General features: G+C 43.5%; 1 protein-coding gene across 2 annotated transcripts in view; it reads right to left on the bottom strand.

The window, feature by feature from the left end:
* Mboat1 (membrane bound O-acyltransferase domain containing 1) overlaps positions 1 to 25,728 on the bottom strand; it is a 103,426-nt gene that overhangs the window by 35,443 nt on the left and 42,255 nt on the right. For both annotated transcript variants that reach the window (XM_055619088.1, XM_055619087.1), the window contains exons 2-4: positions 17,367 to 17,512; positions 16,249 to 16,326; positions 6,715 to 6,810 (exon numbers count right to left, since the gene is read on the bottom strand). In XM_055619088.1, the coding sequence (XP_055475063.1) occupies positions 6,715 to 6,810; positions 16,249 to 16,326; positions 17,367 to 17,512 (320 nt within the window). The remainder of the gene's footprint in view (positions 1 to 6,714; positions 6,811 to 16,248; positions 16,327 to 17,366; positions 17,513 to 25,728) is intronic.

Below are 25,728 nucleotides of genomic sequence, written 5' to 3'. Positions count from 1 at the left end.
ACAACAACCTTTAAAAAAATATCGGCTTTACTACAATTGCTGAGCTCCCCCAGAAAGAGGGGTGCATATTCTAGTGCCTTCTGGAGCCACATTCACGGAAAAAACATGAAGATATTCACAGCTATTAATGCATGTATCGATTTAAACTGCATTAACAGCACTGACAAAGCGCATCTTGTGTGTTTTCTCTACTGGTCCAGCCTACGGCAATTTGATTACTTTTGAATGATAAATAAAATTTCAAGTCCTGTAATAACCTCAGGTCTAAGTGCATATGTTCTCCAAGTTCAAGTTATCCATATATGTTCTGACACAACACTAATCACATCCGCTCCCACTAAGTGCCTATCTGTGCTCGTTCATTGAAGCTGCAATAAAGAGTGTTAAGCATTAAGATTTGCACATGTGCTCAAAAGACAGATGCTCCCCCATCAGGCTGCTTTGTGACACCACATTCCACTCCCAAACAGCACTTTATGTCTTAACAAAATCTGAAACAGCACATTTCAAATGGAAAAAAAAAAAAAAAAAAACAGCAAGGTTAAGTCAATTCCATTCTGAAAGAAATCTTGTGGCTGCCGCAAGCTTTTTTTTTTTTTAATTTATTTATTTATTCTTTTAAATGACAATTTATTCACTTTGTATTGCTGTTGTTGACCCTCCCAATCCCACCCTCCCTCCCTCATCTCCTCCCTGCCCCTCCCCAAGTCCACTGATAGGGGATGTCCTCTTCCCCTTCCCTCTGACCCCAGCCTATCAGGTCTCATCAGGACTGGCTGCATTGTCTGCCTCTGTGGCCTAGTAAGGCTGCTCCCACCTCAGGGGGAGGTGATCAAAGAGTCAACCACTAAGTTTATGTCAGAGACAGTCCCTGTTCTCCTTATTAGGGAACCCACTTGGAAACTGAGCTGCCATGGGCTACATCTGTACAGGGGTTCTAGGTTATCTTCAGGAATGATCCTTGGTTGGAATATTAGTCTCAGAAAAGACCCCTGAACCCAGATTTTTTATATCTGTTGTTCTCCTTGTGAAGCTCCTGTCCCTTCCAGGTCTTCCTATCTCCCCTTCTCATAAGATTCCCTGAACTCTGCCCAAAGTTTGGCTATGAGTCTCAGCATCTGCTCTGATACCTTGATGGGTAGAATTTTTTAATGGCCCTATGTGGTAGGCTCCTGTCCTGTTGCCTGTTTTCTCCTTCTTCCGATGTCTGTCCCATTTGCCTTCCTGAGTGAGGATTGATCATCGTACCCAGGAACCTCCTTCTTGGTTAGCTTCTTTAGATATACAGATTTTAGCATGTTTATCCTATTGTATGCCTAATATCCACTTACAAGTGAGTATATACCATGTGTGTCTTTCTGCTTCTGGGATACCTCACTCAGGATGACCTTTTCTAGTTCCCACCATTTGCCTGCAAATTTCATGATTTCCTTGTTTTTAATTGCTGAGTAGTATTCCATTATGTAAATGTACCACACTTTCTGTATCCATTCCTCTGTTGAGGGACATCTAGGTTGTTTCCAGCTTCTGGCTATTACAAATAAAGCTGCTACAAACATGGTTGAGCAAATGACCTTGTTGTGTACTTCAGCATCTTTTGGATATATGCCTAGGAGTGCTATAGCTGAATCTTGAAGAAGCACTATTCCTACTTGTCTGAGAAAGCACCAGATTGACTTTCAAAGTTGTGGTACAAGTTTACATTCCCACCAGCAATGGAGGAGGGTTCCCCTTTCTCCACATCCTCTCTAGATGCATGCTTTTAGTAAGAACCAGCATTCTGGGCCAGTGAAATGGATCAGGCAGTAAAGGTGACTGCCACCAGGTCTGATGATCTGGGTTCATTCCTCAGGACTCACATGGTTGATGGAAGAAGAGAACTGGCTCACACAAATTATCTTCTGACCTCCAACATGAGTGCCATGCCATTCACATGTGCACACGAACACACACAAGCACACATTTGGACATTCCAAATAAGTGCAAAATATTTTAATATTTAAAAGTAATAATACAAATAATAGTAATAATTTTAAAAGAATTAACATTGGCAAAGATTTCCTGTAATTGTCAATTTGTGATTGAAACACCTTGTAAATTTTAGGGTGGCGGTACCTCTCTATTTATGATGACTAGCCAGGAAGATAGGTTTATATCTGCTCTTTTCATTTAAAACTAAAAGTGAAAAATAAAAAGAAAGAATGATGGTGTACACCTTTAATCCCAGCATCTGGTAGGCAGAGGTAAGTACATCTCTAGATTTGAGAGAGAGAGAAAAAAAAGAAAGAAAGAAAGAAAGAAAGAAAGAAAGAAAGAAAGAAAGAAAGAAAGAAAGAAAGAAAGAAAGAAAAGGTAAAAACAAAGTCACATACAACTTCCAAGTAGCAGGCATGCCTTCTTCATTTCTGCTCCCTAACCATGTCCTTCCAAGATGAACACTCAGCAGTTTTGTGTATAAATTCCAGAGATTTCTTACAGGAAAAAAAAAATTTTAAAAGCCACAAAACACACACCACTTGAGGAAATTCACCAAGACTCAGCTTGCAGAAAGTGATGAAGACAGGAGCTGATTTGCACTTTCCTTGTAGGCAAACATAGCATCAGCCACGTGGTACAAGTATGAAACTATTTTCCCCAAATGCCCTTGACCTTTTCCTTCTGGTAACTTTCCATGATTCTGAACAATACTAAAAACAATGCAAAAGATGCCAACTGCATGATGCATACCTACAAACCCAGCATACAGAGGAGAGGCGGAACTGAGAGTTGAAGCCCCACTTATGCAATGGCAATGAAACTAGTCTGAAATACACAAAGCAAGATTGTCTGGGATGGAATAGGATGGGGTGAAGAAAGAAAGAAAAAAATAAAGAAAGGGAGAAGAATGTATGCTGTTACAAGGCAAATGGAGGAGGAGGTGTAAAAAGAACCTCAAAGCCAGGAATGGTAAGGTGCTCTTAGCCCACAAAGTCAGCAGCAGGAGATGCGTGTTGACCCAGCAAAAGATAAAGAATCAGGAATCAATGTGTATGAGCTGCTTAGAGCTGCTATGACAAACTGTCATGTGCCAGATGGCTAATGACAACAAAATTTGGGTTCTGATTTGTAAATTCACAGTTCTAGACAGAAGTCCAAAGCTAACCGGATATGCATGGGGGTGGTTCTTTCTGGAGGCTCAGCAGAGCAGTCTGCCCATGCTTCACTAAGCTTCTGCTCATTGACAACTATTCTTAACGTGGCTGGACCCAGGCTGCACCCCTAATTTCTACCTCTACCTTCACACGGTCACCTTCCCTCTGTGTGGGGCTTGGAGCTGTCTATCCCGTGCTTTCTACAAAGAGACCGGCCAGATTGCATCTAAAGCACATACTTTAACTCAGGGTCGCCTCATCTTGACTAAGTGCATCTGCAAAGATGCTATCTGGAAGTGAGGAGGCATGCTGAGGCTGGGTGAACATGAGTTTGGGAAGGATGCATGCAACCCTGGGCGTGATATTAAACATGCTGCTATTCTATGTGATCTAGAAAAACGAATGCACATCCACTCTGCACGGTGCTCAGTCCTGTCTGTTTCATCCATGCCTGCTACACGCAGGGTTCCCAGTCTACGTCAGCTGAATAATGAATGAAAGAGCCTTTGATGTAGGACCACAGGCTTTCCTTGGAGTGCAGCTCCCCTGCGCACTGGCAGCCCTTTCATAAACCCCACCTGGTATCTGTAGGGTCGTTTCCTCTAGCACAAAATAATGCTAGAGGGAGGTTTAAAAACAAAAAGGTGCTTGCAAAGTAATCTGAGCAAAGAAACCCTGATGTTTGCAGTGTTCTCTAATGCTCCCAGCAGCCTCATCCACATTTAATTAAACAGTCATTATTTTTAATGTACTAAACTTTCTTCGGTGGCTTTCCAAAGTCCCCAAGCTGGTTTTAGACTACTATCTTTCATATCCACATATCTGTATTTATTTATTTACATGTATATATATATATATCCACACACTTATATGAAAGTATATATAAAAGATTATATACATATATATGTATATCTACATAGAAGCTGACTATAAGTATATGTGTATATAATCAGCTTCTATGTAAGCTGAGATGGTTAATTAATTTCTTGTGCCAACTTGATTAGGTTGAAGGATGCCCAGACAACTGGTAAGACTTCTTTTTGGATATGTGTATAAAGGTGATGCGAATCAGTAGTGTAAAAATCCTATCCTCACTGACGGAAGTATCTTCCAGTCCTCTTCAGGCCTGGATAGGACAAACAGGCGAAGCGAGTGTGAATTCTCCTTCTAGTTCTGTGCTGCAACACCCAGACATCAGCCATCTGACCTAGCATCCTTCCATACTTTAACACACATGTTTGCATGAAAGCTGTACCAGCCATCTGCTCAAAATGCTCAAGGCTGAGGTCTTTCCACCCCTTCAGTAATAACTGCAGCCCTGGCACTCATGGGTACACCTCTCTTTACAGGCTTTTCATTGAGCCCACAAATCAGTCATATTCCAGTGCCCTGGCCCTACTGATTTAGTTAAGTTTTCCTGATGCTGCGACCAAGTACCCAATGGAAACAGCCTTCAGAAAGGAAGGATTAGCTTGCTCAAGGCACAGGAAGGACTCAGAGGAGCAGCACACATCATGGAGACCATGAATGAGAGAGAGAGAGAGAGAGAGACAATGTAGGTGTCAGCTGGTTTTCTCCTTTCTCCCATTATTCTGTGGGGGTCTCCATCCCATGAGACAGTGCTTCCTGTCAGGTAATTCTCTCTAAACACCCTCATAGACATGCCAAGAGGCGAACCTCACCAATCTCCTAGGTGACTCTACATCTGATCAGTTTGACAATGGGTCTTGACCATCACCATTACTGATCACAGGCGTCATCACTTCCCTTATGGCTATTTACAGCATGAGCGCCATTTACTTCATACATTTAGGACAGTCCAAATGCTTAAGCTTTTTTGGCATCAATGAAATAACCTCATAATTGACGGCCTATCCACTCATTATGGTCTATATGAATTTACTTATCCCCTCCTCTTAGAGCAAGGCCTATTCAGCAAGACTCACTAAATGAGGTGCCATCTAGCTGGAGAGGAAAACTCAGGTTCTCTGGATCCATGCCACTTGTGGGGAACAGGGCCTAGCTCCTGAGGAATTCCTATCAGATGACATGGAGTCAACAACCTTGCCTGAAGGGTTCTGTAAGAGTCATAAAAAACTGTCACACACGTGTGAGTAATGCAGGCTCATGTGGAGGCCAGAGGACAACCTTGGATGTTGCTCCTCAACTGATATCCTAATTATCTGAGATGGGGTCTTTCATGGCCTGGGACTCTTCAAGTAGACTAGGCTGGCTGGCCAGGGAGCCCCAGGAATCTGCTTGTCTCTGTCTCCCCAACACTGGAACACACATGTGCCACCATACTTGGCTTTTTTTGTGGGTTCTGGGGATAAACTCTGGTCCTCATGCTGGCAGGTAAGCCCTTTACTGACTGCACAATCTCCCCAATGCCATGACAAGAATTAGCAATGGCCTCTACCAGAGAGGGGTGGCCCACGAAGTCACAGGTTGCCAGCAGTGTCCAGGACTTCCACTATAAGTAGACAGAGGTCAAAAGGGTCTAGAAGTGGAATCGTGCGTTCAGTACAAGCGAAGGATGCTAAAAGGCATCAGGATACGAACTTTTTATCAGCCACTATGTATTGTCAACTAGTAAGAGATGAAATGCAGGGGATGGGAGACATGACTCAGCAGTTAAAATGCTTCCTGATCTTCCAGAGGACCAAAGTTCAGTTCTTCTGGCTGGCCCCATCTGTAACTCCAGCCCCAGGGATCCAATATCTCCTTCTGGCTTCCACCAGCACTGAATTCAAGTCACATACGCTTACATAGACACACACATACACTCACACAGACACACACAAACATGTTTTTAAAAATCCTTTCAAATAAAATAGATAAAGGAAGTATGCTGGAAAGTTTTATGTAAACTTGGCATAAGCTAAAGTCATCTGAAAAGGAGGAAACCTCCAATTAAGAAAATACTTCCATAATATCCAGCTGTAGGGCATTTTCTTAAATAGTGATTGATGGGGGAGGGCCCAGCCCATTGTGGGTGGTGCCATCCTTGGGCTCCTAGTCCTGGGTTCTAGAAAAAAGCAGGCTGAGCAAGCCATGGGAGCAAGCCAGTAAGCAGCACCCCTCCATTGCCTCTGCATTAGCTCCTGCCTCCAAGTTCCTGTCCCACTTGAGTTCCTGTGAGGATGAACTGTGATTTGGAAGTGTAACCTGCTTTTGGTCATGACATTTCATTGCAGCAATAGAAACCCTAACTACAACAGAAAACACAATATATACTCTAGTGTCTGGAGGCCATGTATATAACTATTCCACTACAGACAAGGCATATTCGCATGCCTAACTGAGTTCCAATGAAACTAAAGAAGAAAACGGGAGAGGATGAGGCACCTGGGCTGTACCTTCTTGCTACTTTCTGTGACCTTCTTCTTACAATACACAGATTTAACAGTCGTACAGAACAAGTACATTTTTAATCTCACCCTCCGTAGCACAGTGACTCACTGTGATTTAGCTGGTCATGATAATCCTTAATGAGTACGCGGTGTTTATAGACCCTGAGAGACTTAGTCAAAGTCATCAGTCAAACAACCTCCCCCCTCCGTCCTACAATTAAGATACTCACCCAGAGAAATCTGTAGTGAGAATTCCGTAGTGGAAGATGTATATCCGGCTGATGTGGCATAATGTAAGGTAGCCCATCGCTACCAAAAAGGAATACCTGAAACCGAAAACACGGGGTTAATGTGTGCGACAGTAAGGTGATGATAAATGCTCTCCTTGTCCTCTCTCTCACCTTCTGCAAATGACTGGTCACAAACTCTTGAACGTCCCAGCTATATCCTAGCCCATTCCCTCTCCCCTTTCCATCCACTCCTCTGGGGCCTTCGTCTTTTCTTACCCAGGCTACAGCTTTGACAGCAAAAAAAGACAAGCTGGAAACTTGACAAATGGCAAACCCCTGGGTTCTTCCTCCAGCTAGTCTGGTTTAACTGTTACCAGGTATGCCTGAGCACGTTCTCGGACTCATTACATTTATGTGATGAACGCCATCAGATACGTATGACCACCATAATCAGAGACCACTCCCCCAGGGTTCTGTTCGGGACTCTCCCTACCCACACCCCAGGCATCCATTACCACTTCCTCATGAGCACTTCCCCGTGTTTGTCAGTGAGCTGCCACAGATGATACGACATATGAACTAGCAAGACATACAGATGTGTCCTTATCGTTCACTTATTGACTTCTAATTTTAAATACAATAATCTGTGCGATGGAAAAAAAATGCATACCCCCAAGTGTGTGTGTCAAAACCCTAACTTCCGGTGTGATGGTACCAGATGCTGAGGCCTTCAGGGGATGATTACATCATAAGGGCAGAGTCCTAGTGGCTGAGATCAGCATCTTTACAAAAGAAGCCTTTGTGGTAGGGCATAACTGTAAATCCCAGCACATGAGAGGTTGAGACAGGAAGGTTAGAAGTTCAAAGCCACCCTCGGGTACCTAGCAAATCTGAGGCAAACTGGGAAAGTTGGGGGTGGCAGGATATACAGAGAGCTTTCTCATCTAAAAATACAAGAAGACAGACCCTCACCAGAAGCCGACCGGGCTGTCCTGATTCCAGATTCCATCCTCCAGAGACATTACAGACTAATCTCTATCATTTACTAGCCACCTCGCGGGAGTGCTTTGTCGGCAGCCTAAGCAGATTAAGACACTCGGAAGAGCTATTAGTGTCTCCCTTTCCTGACTGTCCACTCCATGAAAGCACAGACGTCCGTGAGTGTTTGTTAGCCAAATCCACCCATTGTGTGTTAAATGTATAAATAAGGATGTAAACAGTACTTTTAAACCCCACTGTCCAGTAAACCCCACTGTCAAGTCACAGTAAAACTCCCAAACACAGTGGGGTGCAAGGGGCACCCCACTCTAAGCTCTCCCTGACCTTTGTAGACACGTCCCCAGCTGTGCTCTGTGGCCCCTGAGTGCCCATGGTCCACAACTGGATCTTGTGTTTTCAGATCAGATGCCTTTCAGCATATCCCTCCTTTCGCTTGTCACTCCTTTCTCCATCCGACAGCTTATCTGGAAACTGCCCAATTCTCAAGCAAGCCTCAGCTCCGATGTCACCTCTTACTCTAATCACTTGTCTTGGCCTTGCTCAGACCTCCTCCGTGGTTGATCTCGGTTGTCAACCTGACTGGATTTAGAACTGCTGAGAAAACACACCTTTGGACGTATTTGCGAGCGCATTTCCAGAGAGGATTAGCCGAAGGAAAAGGATTCCCCGCTCAGTGCCTGTGGCAATCCCAACAGGTACACAGATATAAAGAACTCAGTTTGTGTACAGTTCCTTCTTCCTTTCTTTTCTTTAAAGATTTTTTTGTTTTCTTTCATATGTATGAGTGTTTTCTTTACATGTATGTCTGTGCACCAAGTATGTGCAGAGGCCAAAAGATGGCATCAGAGTCTCTGGAACTGGCATTGAAGGCAATTTTGAGCCAATAATTGGGTGCCGGGAATTGAACCTGGGTTCTCTGGAAAAGCACCCAGTGCTCTTTTTTCTTTCTCTCTCTCTTTTTTTTTTCTTTTCTTTTTTTTTTTTTAACTTTTGAGACCTTTCTCATTTGAATGTAATCTTAAAGGTATTAATTTCACAAATAAGCTATTTTTTACTACCCAGTCCTAATTGTCTAAAAACACACATCGAAAACATACAAATATCTATTCTCTCTGCATGTCAGTTCCCGTGCGTCACGGTTTTGGAAATGGGGAGAATAGATTCCGCTTAAACTGCAACTCAGTAGGTGTTTCTGTACAGTTAACTTTAGCAAAATCCATACAAAATGATGGTGAACAATGATTTCTTTAATCGTAACTCACACCTTCGAAACTGTAGTTGCTAAAGTTTCTGTACTAAAATGGAGGAAAAATGAACTACACAAATATTGAAAAATCAAAAAATCCTTACTTTTTTTATTCCTGGTACCACTACCACAATTTACAGGACAACATACCTGATATAACGAAAAGAAAAAGCTGCGCTAGAGAAAAGACCTCAGGAATGTACATCTAATTGACACTACATTGCATTACTCAATAGCTGCGCTTTTTGCAAACTGTAGCTATGACATACTGAACAGGAAGGTCTTCCTGTTTAAGCTGCAGTAACTTTTCTGACTATGGGTCATCGTTCCTCCCATGGCAGATTTTTACAGTTCCTCTGATGTACTCTGGAAGACTGACTGTCTCAAAGTAACCTGCAGCTTTCCTGACAACTCCTCGCTCTCTCTCCTGCTAAGAACTGCAGCCTTTTCTGATATGGTAGCCTTTCTGCTACCAAATCCACCACTTCTGCCACCAGTTCCACAGCCACCGCCATAGTGACTTTCTGAACTTCTTCCAACAAAACTGGCCCCCTTCATGGGCCCATAATTTGATTGCTGTTGTCCACTATAATTTCCAAAGTCATTATCATTCCCACCACCACCATAGTTACCTCCACCAAAATTTCCTCCTTCATTGTAAGCATCACATCCTCATACTCCTCCACCGTAACCGCCATCTTGATTTCCATATCCTGCTCCAGCACCACCATAGCCTCCTCTGCTGCTGTAATCAGGGCCACCATCACAGTTTCCATCATCACCTCCAAATCCATTATATCCATCATCACCACCTCCATAACTACCTCTGCTGCCACCACCTCCACCACCATAGCCTCCTCTTCCACCAACGTTTCCACCATGATCAAAGTTACCTCCACCACCTCCAAGGTCTCCGCCATGACCATAAAGTTGCCAGATCCACCTCCACACCCTCTCTGTGATCCGGCAGACTGCATCTCTTGTTTAGAAAGGGCCCTCTCCACTTCACAATTATGGCCATTAATAGTGTGGTGTTTCTGGACAGCAATTTTATGATCATCAAAAGTTACAAAAGCAAATCCTCTCTTTTCTCCACTCTGCCTGTCTTCCATAACTTCTATGGTTTCAATCTTGCCATGTGCTTCAAAGTAGTCTCTCAAATTATATTCTTTTGTATCTTCTTTAATACCACAAAAAAAAAAAAAAAAAAAAAAAACCTTTCATCACCTAAAATGGGCACCAGGCTTCACAGAATCCTCTCTAGGAACGGCTGGCTCTCTTTGGTTCCACCACACACCCATCCACCTTGTGTCTCCGGCACACATCGCACATCCACCTCTTCAACATAAGAGTAGGTCACAAGACCAGAACCCCTGGAACATTTTGTTTGGGAATTTCTCATTACCGTACAGTCTGTAAAGGTGCCCCATTTCTCAAAATGTTCTCTTAAGCCATCATCCGTGGTTTCAAAGCTCAAAGCACCAATAAACAGCTTCCTTAGCTGTTCTGGTTCCTTTGGATCACGTCAGGCTGGGGCCGAATAGTCAGTGGCTTTACCTCCTTTTTGAGACCGTACTTGCCTTCTTCCAATTCAAGTCTGCGCGTAGTGTTCTTAACTGCTGAGCCATCTCTCCAGTTCTAGCTGCTTATTTCTGAGCATGTGTGGCTGTTAGGAGACTCAAGCTTCTTCAGCCTTCCATTGTGGGCTCAGTATCCAAGGAGCTCTAGGCTTTAGTGCCAGAGTATGACCTCTGTGATGCCTAAATTCCTAGGCTAAGTTCTCTGCCTTTCCAGCAGAGAGCTGCTGTTGTACTATTCAGCCTCCATCATGTAAGGCAATCTAGTAAAACCCCTTTGTTACATGCATATGTCTCTCTGTGTCTCTGTTTCTGTCTTTATCTCTGTCTCTATCTCTGTCTATTGGTCTGTGTTTGTGTCTATGTGTGTGTATTTACACAGGGTTTCACTATGTAATTTTGTAGCTGTGGTTGGCCTGGAACTCACAGAGTTCCACTTGCCTCTGCTCTGCCTTGCAAGTGCTGGGACTAAAGGGTACCATCATGTGTGGATATGTATACATATTCTATTGGTCTTGCTGCTCTAGAATGCCCTACCTATTACACCAACCCTCTTTCCCAAGCCCAGCGTAACTGCTCACTGCTCAGCTGCTTGAATTCTTCAAGTACAGAACATTAATAAATTAAAATTATCCACATGGACATCTGTTTCCCCAACTCACAGGAACCTTCATCATCCCAGCCCTCAGCCTGACACAAGGATTGGAGATAGGGAGGGCATCAGTGCCTATTAGTCGAAATAAATATACTTAACATTTTAAGTGTCTCAGGAACCCAACAGAGAGAAACATAAATCTAAAAGCTATAACCTCTAACATATGTCATAAGCCAGGGAAGATGAGTGTTCTGACACTACATTGTACTGAAACCCACGTGTTCACGTTAAAATAACTCAGGAATTCTAGGCCAACCCAGGGAGTAGTAAAGACGATATCCAGATAGTGAGCGAAAGGAGTTCTATCCAGCATTGCACAACGTTAGGTTCTTCTTAATCTTAGTTATAGAGGATGACGTTACAGCTGAAGGGCCGAAGTTGGGCATTTGCCTACTGTGCACAAAAACTGAGCCTGCTACTCAGCATCACTAAAAAGAAGAAAGGAAAACAGTAAGAGGAAAATAGCGATAAGCAAAAGTTCTAAAATAAAAAATACTCCACAATGATAAATAAATAAATAAAAATGAGTGTCATGTGGACCCTCAGAAACATTCAAATTGGGAAATATTTCCAATCCTAAGGTTTCAGATTTAGATATTCAGACCATTGAGGTCTATGCTCATGTTTCAAAATCGTAAAGCCTTCAAAACTGAAAACATTTCTTTCCAAAACCCGTTAGATAAAGAATAATTGTCCTATTCCATACAAAAAGGCTTCCCTTGGTTTGGATCCATCCTAAATCCCTTCTAACCACAAAGCCAATGACCAAGAGCAAATGCCCCGAGGAGTTAGAGCAGTATGAGAGGGAAGAAGCCCATTACCTCTGGCTTCCATTCCCTTTCCCCAGAAAGTTCATGAATTCAAGACAGAAGTACAAAGCAGATTCAACAGACAGTGGATTCTTCTAAAACCAGGTCAACTATACCCACACCTGTTTCTGCTCTGGCTTACAAGGTAAACAGATTTGATTCGGTGGTTGTAATTAAACCACAGCTGTGATAACAAGGATATGTACTGAATCCTAATACAACTGGGCAAGGTATTCTTGCCCTGTCTGGACCTATTACTATGTGGTAAAGAAAACATATATTGTTCACACAAAATAATAAGAGTGCAAACCCTAGCACTTATCAAAAGTAGTCTCTGGTATGAGAAATTGGCAGGGTGACTATTTCTGGAAATAAGAGTGTGGCATAGATTGGGGCAGGACAGATAGTAGTGTTCTCTTATTACCTAGTTAAGTGTCTTCTATTTATAAAAGAAAAAAAATCATCAGCCTGCACTTCATTTCCTCAATTCAGATATTAAAATAATATCTATATCCTACACACTTGTTTTAGAAGGACTGTGTTAGCAAAAAAATGAAATCAAACCTCAACTGATATATTACCACTATGTACTGAGAATAATGCAGCGCGTTGACAAGAGCTTAGCCTAGAATGTAGCACAAAGCAAGGGCTCCAGAATCAATTAACGACACCACCAGTTGTCATACAAGGCTTCCAGCCTGGAAGATACAAACTAGATCTGCTTCATTTAGTCCCTGACACCTGTGCTTCCTCCCTAACACCGTGACTTGGGATGGAAACAGAGGGTCCCAAAATGCCCTGAGTAACAGGTAAGCCAGAAGTGGGTTCATTGCAGACGGTAGCCAACACTACCTCTCCGTGTCTCTTCTCAACCACGAGACAGAACTCTCAGTGCTGGCCATGAAAAGGAGAACAATACAGATGGGATCCTAAAATCACAGTCTTCAGAATTTGCATTTAAGGGATACTGGGAAGATGGCTCAGTCGGTAAGAAAGCTTGTAGGCAAGCATGAGGATTTGAGTTCAAAACCCAGCACCCATGTAAAAAAAAAAAAGCTAGCCATAGCTGTACTTGCCTGTAACTTTAGCAGTTGGGGTCAGAGACAGACAGACCCTGGAAGCTTGCTAGCTTAGACCAAAAAGTAGTGAGCTTCCAGTTTCAGTGAAAGACAGTGTCTCAAGGCAATGAGGTCTCCAGCAACAGAAGAAGACATCGACATTCTGTTCTGGTCTCTGCATGCATCCATGCATATTCCTGCACGTACCACACAGGCACGGAGACAGAGGGACAGAGAGGTGAGAACAGACAGGTAGAGAGACAGAGACAGATAGAGTTATCCATAACCATCCAGAAATAATCACACTTTCTAAATTAAAAAGAAAAAAAAAAGGACTGTCATTCACACTTTCACAAATGCCACAATTCGTGGGTAGGAGAAAGCTAATACACAGGGAGACTACCCCACCTACCCAGATTTCACATTTTCTAACCCCAGCCTCTTTTGCCTGAGACAACTCAGAGGAAACAACATTTCAGCATGTTGCGGAGTCCCGTGGAGTTCTTCCTTTGGGAAATAGACCACTCCCTACTTCTGCAAACTGGCAACGGTTCAAGCAAACAGAAAGAGGAAGAACGAGTTTGGGCATCTTCCATTTTCCCTCTCACAGCAGAGCTGTCTGCTACCACAGCATTGTTGTGGTGAAAGTCATTCACTCTCTGTGACCCGCTCAGCTCCACCCAGCTTGGAGTGTCCCGTTCCCAGACTCTGGAAGGGAATATGGAAACTTAAGCCTGCCTTGAAACAAGGGCTCATGTAAGTGTTTGACGATCTGAAAACCAGAGGGCACCTCACTGGTGTCGTGCAAGCATGAGGAAGAGCTGACAGATTGTCAAGGGTAGGCAATCGGCAAAGTCCCATCCCTAACCAAGAAGGTATTTGCAGTTGATAACTGGTGGGAGAGAGAAGACTAGTTTTCTTCAATGGATCGACACCAGGTATATAAGCTCTCAGGGTAGGCGGGCTGTGTGCTCATGAATAGTTGGCTGGCACAAAACAGAATCCATGTGGTTTCTTGTTTGGTTTTTGTTTTGTTCCTACTTTGTTCAAGGAAAAAAAAAATGAAGTGAGGAGGGTGGGAGCTGAGCTGTAGGAGGAGCCGGGAAAGGGGGCGAACATAATCAAAATATGCGGCATGAAAATTTTAGAAATGAAATAGTAGTAAAGGAAAAAACAATGTAACAAAACGAAAAGAAGAAAAGGGCATGTAAAATGCTATAAAATGTAACATTGTCACTAATAGTTTAAAACCATGTTTAGGAAAAGGCAAGCAACACACACCCCCTGCAATGTGACTTTTTTTAAAAGGCTCTTATAAGCATCCTTCTCAAATTAGGAAAACTTCCTAAATGAAACTATCTTCTCAGGAAGAGAACAGAGGAGAGATTAGGAATCATATTTCCACAGCTTATTTGAATACAAAGTTGGAAGACTATGAAGTTTAAAAGCATGTAAAAAAAAAAAAAAAAAAAAAAAGACTTTCCTCCCAAAATGAAAATTTTATTGCAACTGCAAAGTTATATATATATATATATATATATTGAAAAGTTACACTTCAGTGTTTTTAACAAGAATGGTGATGCCCTCACTAATCAAAGGGCTTCCTGAAGCCAGAAGGGAAGCTTTTCAGAGAAGCCATAAACAAAGAAATGATAAGCACAAGATTTGTTTTGTTTTGTGACATACTCTCTCTGCATAGCCCTGGCTGTCCTGGGACTCATTAAATAAACCAGGCTGGCCTCAAACCCACAGAGATCTTCCTGATTCTGCCTCCCCAGTACTGGGATTAAAGGTGTGTTCTACCAAGTCTAACCTGCAAGTATCTTTCCAAAGTACCCCATCTATTTCTTTCCATAAATATTTACTGAGCCTTCACTCTTGTCTGTGCCAAGAATCTTTCTAAATGCTGAAAATGCAACGTAAGCAAAAGATAAAAGTCTTTATGTTTACAAAATACACTGGAGGCTGAAGCAATGCCTCAGCAATTCAGATCCGTTGGTGCTCTGACAGGTAATTTCTGGAATCTATACAGAGGGGCTTATAACCTCCTGTATCTAGTTCCAAGAGATCCAGTGTCCTCCTCAGGTTCCTGTACACATGTGAGGCACATAAATTCACACAGGCACATGTATACATAAAAATAAAAATAAATCCTTAAAGATCTCTTTGTTTTTAATTGTGTGTGATTGTGTCTGAGTATGTGCACATGAACGCAGGTGCCCGTGGAGGCCAGCAGAGGGAGCTGGGCTATCTGAAGCCAGAGGTCCAGGCAGTCGTGAACACCATGCACAGATAATAGGATAAACTTGGATCCTCTGAAAGAGCAGTGCGTATTCTCAACCAATGAGCATTCTCTCCAGCTCTCCAAATAAATTTTTAAATAAAAGGAACTTGAAACAAAGTCACAAAAGCCAGAGGCCACAAAAAGCACAATCAACACTGACTTTTCAGACAGCCACACCACACACACACACACACACATACACACACACACACACACACACACACACACACACACCTGCTGATCGTGTGGTCATACAGACTTCAAGGAAGTGTTAAAACTCCTTCGGTGCCATAAAAGCAAACAACACAGAAAAACTTAGTCCTTTCTTGTGGATTAGTTTTCTTAAATAGTATACATTTACATATTCAAAGTATAAAATTAGTACGTTTTTATATATGCAAACACTCAGAAAATTGCACCCAACCCTTAGACTGGACTTTGCCTCACCGCTGCACATGCTTCTTTTCCTAACCCTTGCTCAGTCTCCAGGCACCACCCCCACCAGTCACTTCTGGTTCTCTTGCCGTCACAGATTAGCTTACATTTTTTAAAAACATCATCTGGGTGGCTTCCTTCCTTCAACACACTTAACAATGTAAACACATCGTTCTGTATCTCTGTATTCCTTTCTACCGCTGCATGGTATTCTAACGTGGTGATTAACCTGTGCCCGGCTTGAGGCTGCCTGATAAAGATAAACCATTTTTCAACTCAGTCCCACTTGGTATTTTTTTCTTCATAAAGATTTTAAAAACTTTTTTCTGCTTCCTTTTTCCTGAAGATCCCCGTCCTCTCCATTCTCTGTCGTCCTGGAGACACTCAGACGTTTCACTTATGGGGAACAAGCAAGACACGTTTCCTCCAGAAGATCACAAAATTGCACACTGCTCAACCGCAGGATCTTACCTGTGAATGCTGGAGACACTTGCAGTGACCATGACCCCATAACCCATCAACACCATCACAAAGAGATGTACAGAATACCTTTAAGATATAAGAAAAGGGGAGGGAAGATGCTGAAAACATACCAACCCACCCACTGGATACCCACCCCACCCCCACCCCCGTTCCAAAAAGCAATCGACCAGTGAACTCATAAGAGAACATAAGTTAAATTATTGTTCTATGGAATCGAAACACTATATTTCAAAAAAAGACACCAGGAAACTTGGACACAGTTTGCAGTTAAAGCCCTAGGAATGTCCAGAATCATTAAGTGGGAAAGTTTGCAGCTGCTTTCTACCCATATAAAATTAAAAGGCCAAAGAGAATTCTTTTAGGTGGACTTTATGTTTTTAAGTCTCAAAGCTATTATGGTAAGTTTCAAAGTACCAGCACCAAAATCAAATTCCCGACATACAAGGGCTTTTTCACATGGTGGCTGATTCGAAAATATGCATCTTCTCCCAATGGTTTGTGGAAAAATTAGAACAGTATTCTGGTACCTTCCCCAAGCTCACAAATTTCCTTTAAGAGTCATTTCTAGAAATTTTAGTGTCTAAAGCGTATGGCCTAAGAAGTGCCACTCCCTAGGTGTTTGCAGTCTTGGAGGCTTAGCAGGTGTCTACACAAAGCTAAATCTGCCATCTATTAGACAATGCGTCATCTCCCTAATACCTGCCCTGAAACCTTTGGACTGACACCAAGTCTCCAACAGCAAGACTAGAGACACACCAACATCTGCAAAGATTAGGGAGGGCCCTCTGTTAGGAAGACTTAAACCTCACAGCATTCCATCTATATGATTCAAGGAGGTTTGTAGAGATGTCATCTTAAGAAAACAAACAACAACAAAACAGACAGCACTTTCAATGGTTAACCCCTTTGTTGGTTCCAGTCTATCACATGAGTGAAGGCTCACACAACCCCATTACTTTACAGTAGGATTCCTACAACATTCACAATCTCACCAACCTCTTCAATACAGTAGGTATTTTACAATGCCGTATATTTCTTACCAAGAAACACATCATCACAAAACATCCAGTCAATAAACATGAGGATTTAATGAGGCTCATACTCACCAGCCAAAACAAAACATAACAAAATAAATGCCCAAAATGGTGGCCAACATGTGCCGGACCTCGGGGTTGGCTTTACCAGGGTGTAGGTAGATTCTGAACCAGAAAGCAGTGGACAAGGCGAAAAGCTGGCAAGCCACAAAGTTAACCTATGGACAAGAGAATAAAGACGTTTTCAGGGTTTTGCTTGTGTATAAATCTACCTCTGGTTTTTCGGGTGTCTGTACCAAGACGCATCTGAAACTTAGATATCCCCCCCCCCCCAGGTGAGTGTTTGTTTGGGAGAGGGATGAGACACAGAAAAAGAGTGCTGCCCTTACATGGTATAATAAGCCTAAGGCTGGAGCAGCTCCCAGCACACACTGGTTGAGAGATGGAGGCTCTTTGTCGTCAGAAAGCCCATTTCCAAGGGATCGGATACCCTCTTCTGGCCTCCTTGAGTACCAAACGTACATCAGGTATACAAACATATATGCCGACAAAACATTCACACATAAAGAAAGAGAGAAAGAAAGAATAAACCGGAGTCCCTTCTCCAGCCCCTTGAAACTTTCAAATGCTCTCCTTCCCACAGCATGAAATTTTAGTGTTTAAGGCAGTGGCTCTCAACCTTCCTAATGCTGCTACCCTTTGATACAGTTCCTCATGCTGCAATGACTCCCATCCACAAAATTATTTCATTTCTACTTCATGGCTATAATTTTTCTACTCTGATGAATCATAGTATAAATATCTGATATGCTGAATATCTGATAGGCGATCCCCTGCAGAGGTCTCAACCCAGAGGTTGAGAACCACTGGTTGAAGGAGATGGGAAGTCTGCTGACTGGGTTTCTTTTCCTGCACATCTCTAAAAGGAAGCCTGTATTGTCCTATATGCCCTTGTGCTGGACTTTAAAGGTAAAGCGCCCCCTGTAGGCTGATGTGCTGGAACATTTGATTCCACAGCTGATGATGCTATTATCCTGAAGGTTGTTGTATCTTTAGGAGGTGGAGTCTCACTGGAGGAAGTATATCATGAGAGGGGGTAAGCCCCACTTCCTATCTGCCCTCTGCTTCCTGACTATGTATATAAGATGACCATTCCTGCCACCACGCTTTTTCTCCTCGGTGGACTGGATCCCCACACACCGTGAGCCAACATACAAGCTCTTCTTCCCTAACTATTTCTTGTCAAGCATCTGGTCACAACAAAGAGAAGAGTTAACTTTATGCTTAAAAAAAAATAACAAAACAAAACTTAAAAATTCAAGTTTTGCCAAGGTGGCTATCAGGAATTTTCTGACCCCACTTTTCTTCCTTTAAATCAGCACCAAATAAGAAAGGGCAGCCATCAAGTTCAAGGTGTGACACTGGAAATCCGTGAGAGACACAACCCACGTTGGAGCTCAGTGTCAAATATAGGCAGCTATACAAGACAGACACCATGCTCTTACAAACAAGTCTCGATGCTCTATCTCTGAAGAACATTTCCTGTAAGGGGTGTGGGCATGGCTTCGTGGTAGGGCAGTCTTGCATGTGTGAGGTCAATCCCCAGCATTAACAAAAGGAGGAAAGTAAGGCAGAGAGGAAGAAGAGGAGCAAGAGAAGGGAAAAAAATGAAACATTAAAAGCTGGGTATGGTGCCTCATCCCTATAACCTCAGTGCTCAGGAGGTCAAAGCAAGAAGATCAGGAGTTCTGGTTGCACATATGAGTTCAAAGACAGCCTGGGCTATATATGCAAGCCAGAGAAAAATACATATAAATATATATAAACAATTCCTCAAAACCCATGGGAAAGATCAGCTAACTTTTTTATAACTTTTAAAATTTCATTTTATGTACATTAGTGTGAAGGTGTCAGATCCCTTGGAATTGGCGGTACAGACAGTTGTGAGCTGCAGTGTGGATGCTGGGAATTGAACCCGGGTCCATTTGGAAGAACAAACAGTGCTCTTAACCACTGAGCCATCCCTCCAGCCTAATCAGCTAACTTTTGAAAGAGAACTAACATCTATCCTTGCAGTTTAAACTTAAGCCAAATCGAATTGTGAACATTGAGTGGTTCAACCACTATCAAAGCTAGAAAAGTAATGTAAATTCTTCAAAGTATTGAGGATGAAGATCAGCACCACTTCACTTTTAGAAAATTAAAAAAAAAAAAAAAAAAAAAAGATGTAAGTCATGAACAGGATTTCATCAGAATATTTCCAAGCCTCAAAGAGAGGCAGCTGTTTTGAGGTTCATTAGCTGTATAGTGGGGAAGAGGAGAGGGAGAAGGTGAGAAAAAGGAAGGGCACCATCTTCACTTGAGTTCATTTCGTTTTCTCCATAAAAAGCCACAGTACTTTAGATCCCTTATTGAAAATTGAGCTTTCAGAAAGTTTTTGTTGATAATGGCTGTATTATGTTTCCTCTCTGTTTAAAAGATTACATCTGGCAGGTTGATGGTGGCACATGCCTTTAATCCCACCATTCGGGAGGCAGAGGCAGGTGGATCTCAGTAGGTTTGAGGCCAGCCTGGTCTACAGTGTGAGTTCCAGGACAGCCAAAGCTACACAGAGAAACCCTGTCTTGGAAAAAAAAAAAGATTATATCTCACCAGATGCACCTGTTCCCAGTAGACACCACCTTTATTTATGACCTTAAAAGAGCCAGAAAAGGAGTTAAGAGCCTACTATGCAAGCTTTGGTCCTCTTTGAATCTAGACTAAAATGAATAGCCAACAACTGGCATGCACATACACAAAATAGAGAGAGATTCTGGTGTCGTCAAGCACTCTTGTAACCTCACAGAGGGGAGGCTGAGGCAGGAGGATGACTAGTTTAAGGCCAGCTTCAGGGTACATACATGGTGAGATCCTGTTAAAAAAAAAACAAAAAGTTTGTGTGTGTGTGTGTGTGTGTGTGTGTGTTACATTCTCTCCTCTCAGCCTAGTGACAGCCACAGAAAGGCATTTTTACTCAGGAAAGTGGCCACAGAGAAATTTGCTCCATTCTTTCTGTTTGGCCAGGAAATGTGGAACATTTGTATAGGAGAAACGACTCAGGCGATACAGCAGAATTCCTTGGAGAATAGTCCTCAGAAAAGTAGCAATGGCAATGCCTGGAAACCAGTAAGAAATGTACCTTCTCTGGCACCTACTGAGTCTGGGCACTTTTTGAGTGGGACCCAGGAACACGTGTTTGTGCCCCCTCCCTTTACCCCATTATAATCCACTTCGAAATTCTGACATGAAGGAGAAAGAAAGTTTTCAATGAGCCAAGTAATCAACAACACAGCCTAGCCAGGCAGAATGGTGTATACTTATAATTCCAGAAGCAGCGTTTTCAATGAGCTGAATTATCAATGACATAATCTCGCCAGGCGGAATGGTGCATACTTATAACTTCAGCACTTGGGAGGCAGAGGCAAGAGGATTATCACAACTTTGAAGCCAGTCTGCGTTGTGTACTGTTTTTTTTAGGCCAGCCAAGCTACACAGCAAGATGCTATCTCAAAAAAACAAACCAAAAGGAAACAAAACAAAAAAAAAAGAACACAGCCTAAGAGTAATTGTAAGGTATTGTCTGAACGGACAAAGATCACTTGCTTGCCCAAACTTCACTGAGGTTCCTGAATCTTCCAGGCCCATCTCTAGTTTTAGCAAGAACCATACCCCATCCTCCATGCCTGATCACCCTTAGCATTTAATCTGGAACCTGCTCTACCATCACCTAGAGTCATCTTTGGACTAAAGAAGCTAACATAGATGACCTCTTGAAACGATGTGCGCACTCGCTGTCTACATTCCGACAGGTAACATGTACTCAAGTTGGGCAAGGAATGTATTCACCCACTAATGTGGGACTGCTTTGAACTGACCTCCCCAGCCTCTTCCTGCCAGCTCTGCACCCAGTCTCTCTCCCACGCAGCATTCATTCACATAGCCCAAGTCACCTTCTTCCTTTCCTTCTGTAGGAAAAGGCAATACACCCCTGGGTTTTCAGCTCTTATGATGCAAACCTACAACAGAGATAAACCTGAAAGTCAAGGCGGTTTCCAGAAAGGAGACTGAAAAGGAGAGAGGTTTTTTATTTTTTTTTTCCCCTTTTCATTCTAAAAACTTGTCTTTATGAAAAGAACTCGGCATATACCAAATCCCCCAAAGATTTAGCCCCACGTCTTAGAGGACACATGGATAAAGACGACGTGTGGGCATGCATTGTGATATCCTTTATTAAATCCTTCATAATTACAAGGTACTCTAGCTGGATAGTTCCTTTTTCCAGTGCTGTGGCCTCCAGAGGCCTGACTGCTGCGGTGTCCAGAGAGAGAGAGAGGCATGCTGGGGGCTGCAGTTCCATTCCTGAATTCTATCAGCGCCTTCCCCACAATTACAGTATTGTGTGGGCCCCCGCTGCTGTTTTGCTGATCAGATTCCAAAACGCGAGCCAGGCTGACATAACTTGGATGCAGCACAGTCTCAATTTCCACAGCCTTTGCAAGATTCCAGAGTCACTTGGAGAAAATCAAGCACACCCTCAAAGCGTGTGCTCTTATTCCGCCAGCCCAGGGTACACTGTGCTGCGATTTTCAAAAGTGGATGGTAAATACAGCCCCCACCCCGACCCCCCACCCCCCACCCCCCACCCTGCTACTCTCACACTCTGCCAGACGAAAGCTGTTATTTGGGGATTTCTGTCTCATGGCCTTCATGGCTTCCAACTGAAAACAAACTGGGTCAGGACCTAAAAATATGGCCTTCCTCCTAACTGAGGAGAGGCAGGCATGCTATTTTTAACAGATAGCAAATATCAACAGTCCAGAATGATTTCCCCTCCTCCAACAGTGTACCAAGGAGGGGCAGACAAGAGGGCAGGCCTGGACCATTTTCCTCAGCAGCACTTCTTTCTATGCACCAACACAAAAAAAAAAACAACAACTTGATTAAATGACCCCTGACTCAAAGGAAAGTCATTCTTCCACTACAAACAGCACAAACAGTACTCTCTTGCCTTGCACTCCCTCCCTGCCTCCAAAAAAAAAAAAAACAGACGGAAACTCAAACTGTGATTCCCTGCTGTTCCATAGAACAAAAAGTGTCTGTCCCACACTTTTTGCTACTTTTCACTTTCAAAGAGATCCTTATTCCCAGCACCTTGGAATGTGAGCAAGACATGTTTTTAAATCTCCAACAAGCCTATTTTTCTCCCCAGCCTGTGGATAAGCAAATGTGCATGATTTTACAGCCCAGCAATCTTTCCTTTGACATCTCCTCTCATCCTGGACCTGTCTTTTAACGAGTGCTTACGATGGTTGGAGGACAATGACAAACTTCACATTAATGACCCTGACAGGTTGATCCAGTCACCTGCTTCCCTAGACACGGGGAGACAGGGAACAACACCATGAGGCGCAGGGGCTGAGGTCACTCACCACTCACCATCTCAGGTCCTGGCATTCGCTCCCAGGCGCACGGCTTGGGAAAATTTGCTGGCTGCCCATATTCTTTTCTGGTGCTGCCATAACAAAGTACCACAAGCCAGATGGCTTAAACAACAGACACATATCATCTCCTGATTCTGGAAGCTGGAAGACTGAGTCTGAGATGTGAGCTGGACTGGCTTCCCTGGAGCCTCTCCCCTTAGCTTTACTGACCATCTTGCTCTGTGTCCCCACATAATCTCTGCGAATCAGTGTCTTGACGTTCCCTATAAGGACACCAGCTATATTAGACTCCGTACGACCCACCCTCATCCCCACCTCTTTGAAGACCATCGCCAAACATGGTAACATTTTCAGACACTGGGGTTATGGCCTCAGCACGTGAATCTAACCTGTAACACTGCCCGATAAAAAAAAAAAACCTCTTCTCAAGCCCGGGAGCTGAAGTAGGCATCACTGTTCTTTACCCCAGAAGGTGGAGAGTAGGCAAAGGCCAAAGCCAGGGGTGCAGGCGACACTGCGGGCCTCATCATAATCTGGAGCCAGCTACCTAGAGGCTACAACAAAAATGACCACCAGAACGGCCACTCAACTGCTGGTCCTGCTTGGATGCTACTATTAACCCTGTTGATAGCTGATTCTAGGGTTGGACATGTTGAAAAAGTCCACTGTCCTTTGGCCTTTGTTTCAAACACAGAAGCTTGAAAAGTGACAAAAAGCGCCTTTTAAAAATGTACGCATTCAGTCGGGGGCGATGGTTCACGCCTGTAACCCCCACCACTCAGGGAGGCAGAGGCAGGTGGATCACTGTGAGCTCGAGGCCAGCCAGGACTACAAAGTGAGTCCAGGACAGCCAAGGCTACACAGAGAAACGCCATCTCAAAAAAAAAGTGTGCATTTGAGCACCTGTGCATACACTGGTGCCCATCTACCATTGTCCTCAGTCACTCCTCACTTCATCCTTCCAGACAGAGTCTCTCTCTGAACCCAGAACTCATCAGTTTGGCTAAGCTGGCTGGCCAGCAGTCCTCAGGGATGTGCCTGTCTCAGCCCCCAGCACTGAGACTGTAGGTGAGCAACACGCACACCTGGAGTTTTTTCATGGATTCTGGAAGACGGAACCCAGCTCTCCATGCTGAGATAGCGAGCAATTTACCTGTGGGTTGCCATACCCCCCCCCCACAACCTGGCAATCGGCATTTTTTGGAACATATTATGTGTCAGGGCCTCAACAATTGTCAGTTGTCATTCAAAGTGATTGACGTCTATTATCTCATCTAACCCTCTCAAAGACTGTCAATAACTGCCAAGAAAACTAAAATAACAGCTCCTTAAAATACTCGGCTATACGGTAGCAGTTTGAGTTAAGACACCAGAGCTGTCCAGGATGGGATTTAAAGCAATATTACCAGAGCTAAGAGTCCTTGCCAGTGGCAGGCTTTTTTTGAGTGAAACTCTCCAAGTCTCAGAGGGTTTGTATTCTCACATACTCCTTCAGCAGTTCTGAGTAAGATGAGATTATCCCTCTTAATTCCCAAAGAAACAATCTGCGCAGAGTTGGTTATAGTTTAAATTGCACAGGAAGACTTCTTTCTGGCTTGTCCTGTGCTAAAAACTTCATGCAGGAGCGCATTAGCTACAGCTCAGAATGGAAAAACCCTTTCAAAACTGATGCTATGGGGGGCAAAAATGGCTGTCGTGTCTCTTGATCCAGGACAAGGATAATCTACTCAGAAGTCATATGTTTAAAATCCTTGCTTTAGGAGACAGGGAAGAATGACTGGAATTCAGGACCGTGTGGGAGCTGGAAAACAGTCCTCAGACACACTCCCACCCGCCTCCTTTGAAAATAAAATCCACTGTTCCTGTTAGTGGATCCAATAACAGTGACGGTGTGGTGCCATTTATGGTACCAAGCACATGGCCAGAACATGTCGAAATCCTCTTTTCTGTCTAGATAAGACCTTTCATCTTCACAACTCTAAGGATATTTGAAGCATGTGTTAGACAGATAAAGTCACAAAAGGGTTAAGAAACTTATCAAAAGTCCACATACCAGAAAGTCAGTGGCAATACTGGCGTTGAACCCAGGGACTCTAAGGCTGAGAATGGGACTCATTTGATACATTGCCTGCCTACCACGCACAGAGCCCTGGGTTCAATGCTATCCTCAGGTACATAACAGGTTTGAGGCCAGCCTAGAGTAAGAAAAACCGTGTTTAAAAAAAAAAAAAAAAAAGGGAGTCTGGCTCCTGGGCCCACAAATGGGCACGTTGAACTCAACCTTCTCACTCTCAATTCCAATACCCCATTTTCCAGGTGAGGAAACCTGAACCTAGTAAGTGTCCTGGGTCCCATAGCTGTGAGCCTCAGAGTTGGGACCAGAACCCAGGCATCCTGTGTGAAGACAGCTTCCCGTGGCTATAATACGTACCTGCAAGAAAGCATTTAAAGAAGAAGAATGGTAGACTCTGGATCACATCGTCAGTCCACGGATAGTGAGCACAGCTGCTGCAGGCACAAGGCAGCACAGAACATCATGCCAGAAGCGTGTGGTAAAAACGGCCTGCTCTCCTCAGAGATCCAGGATGCAGAGAGGAAAAGGCAGAGCTCTCAACATCCCCTCCAAGGGCATGCCTCACACCTAAACGTACAGGTGTATGAAAGACCTTTCGGGTCCAAACAGAGCTTCCTGGTTCACATCTGGAAAGCCTTCCTGTGGCTTTCCACAGCCTTGGTGGAAATAAAACTGGGAGTCAGAGGGGCCCATGTAGGAACAGGGTCTTATCAAAGGGCATCTAGAGGGAGTAAGGGATGCTGACCAGGCCTGAAAAAGAACATGTGTGGGTGGTGTTATAAGCTTAAATGTGCCAGGACCTACATATGGAAAAAGATCTCAAACGCTAGCCGGTGTGTGTGTGTGTGTGTGTGTGTGTGTGTGTGTGTGTGTGTGTGTG

This window comes from Psammomys obesus, unplaced genomic scaffold (assembly GCF_907164565.1).
Source record: "Psammomys obesus unplaced genomic scaffold, mPsaObe1.curated_primary_1811, whole genome shotgun sequence".
NCBI lineage: Eukaryota > Metazoa > Chordata > Mammalia > Rodentia > Muridae > Psammomys > Psammomys obesus.
The sequence above is the reverse complement of the archived record's forward strand: the minus strand, read 5'-3'. Positions and strand labels throughout refer to the sequence as shown.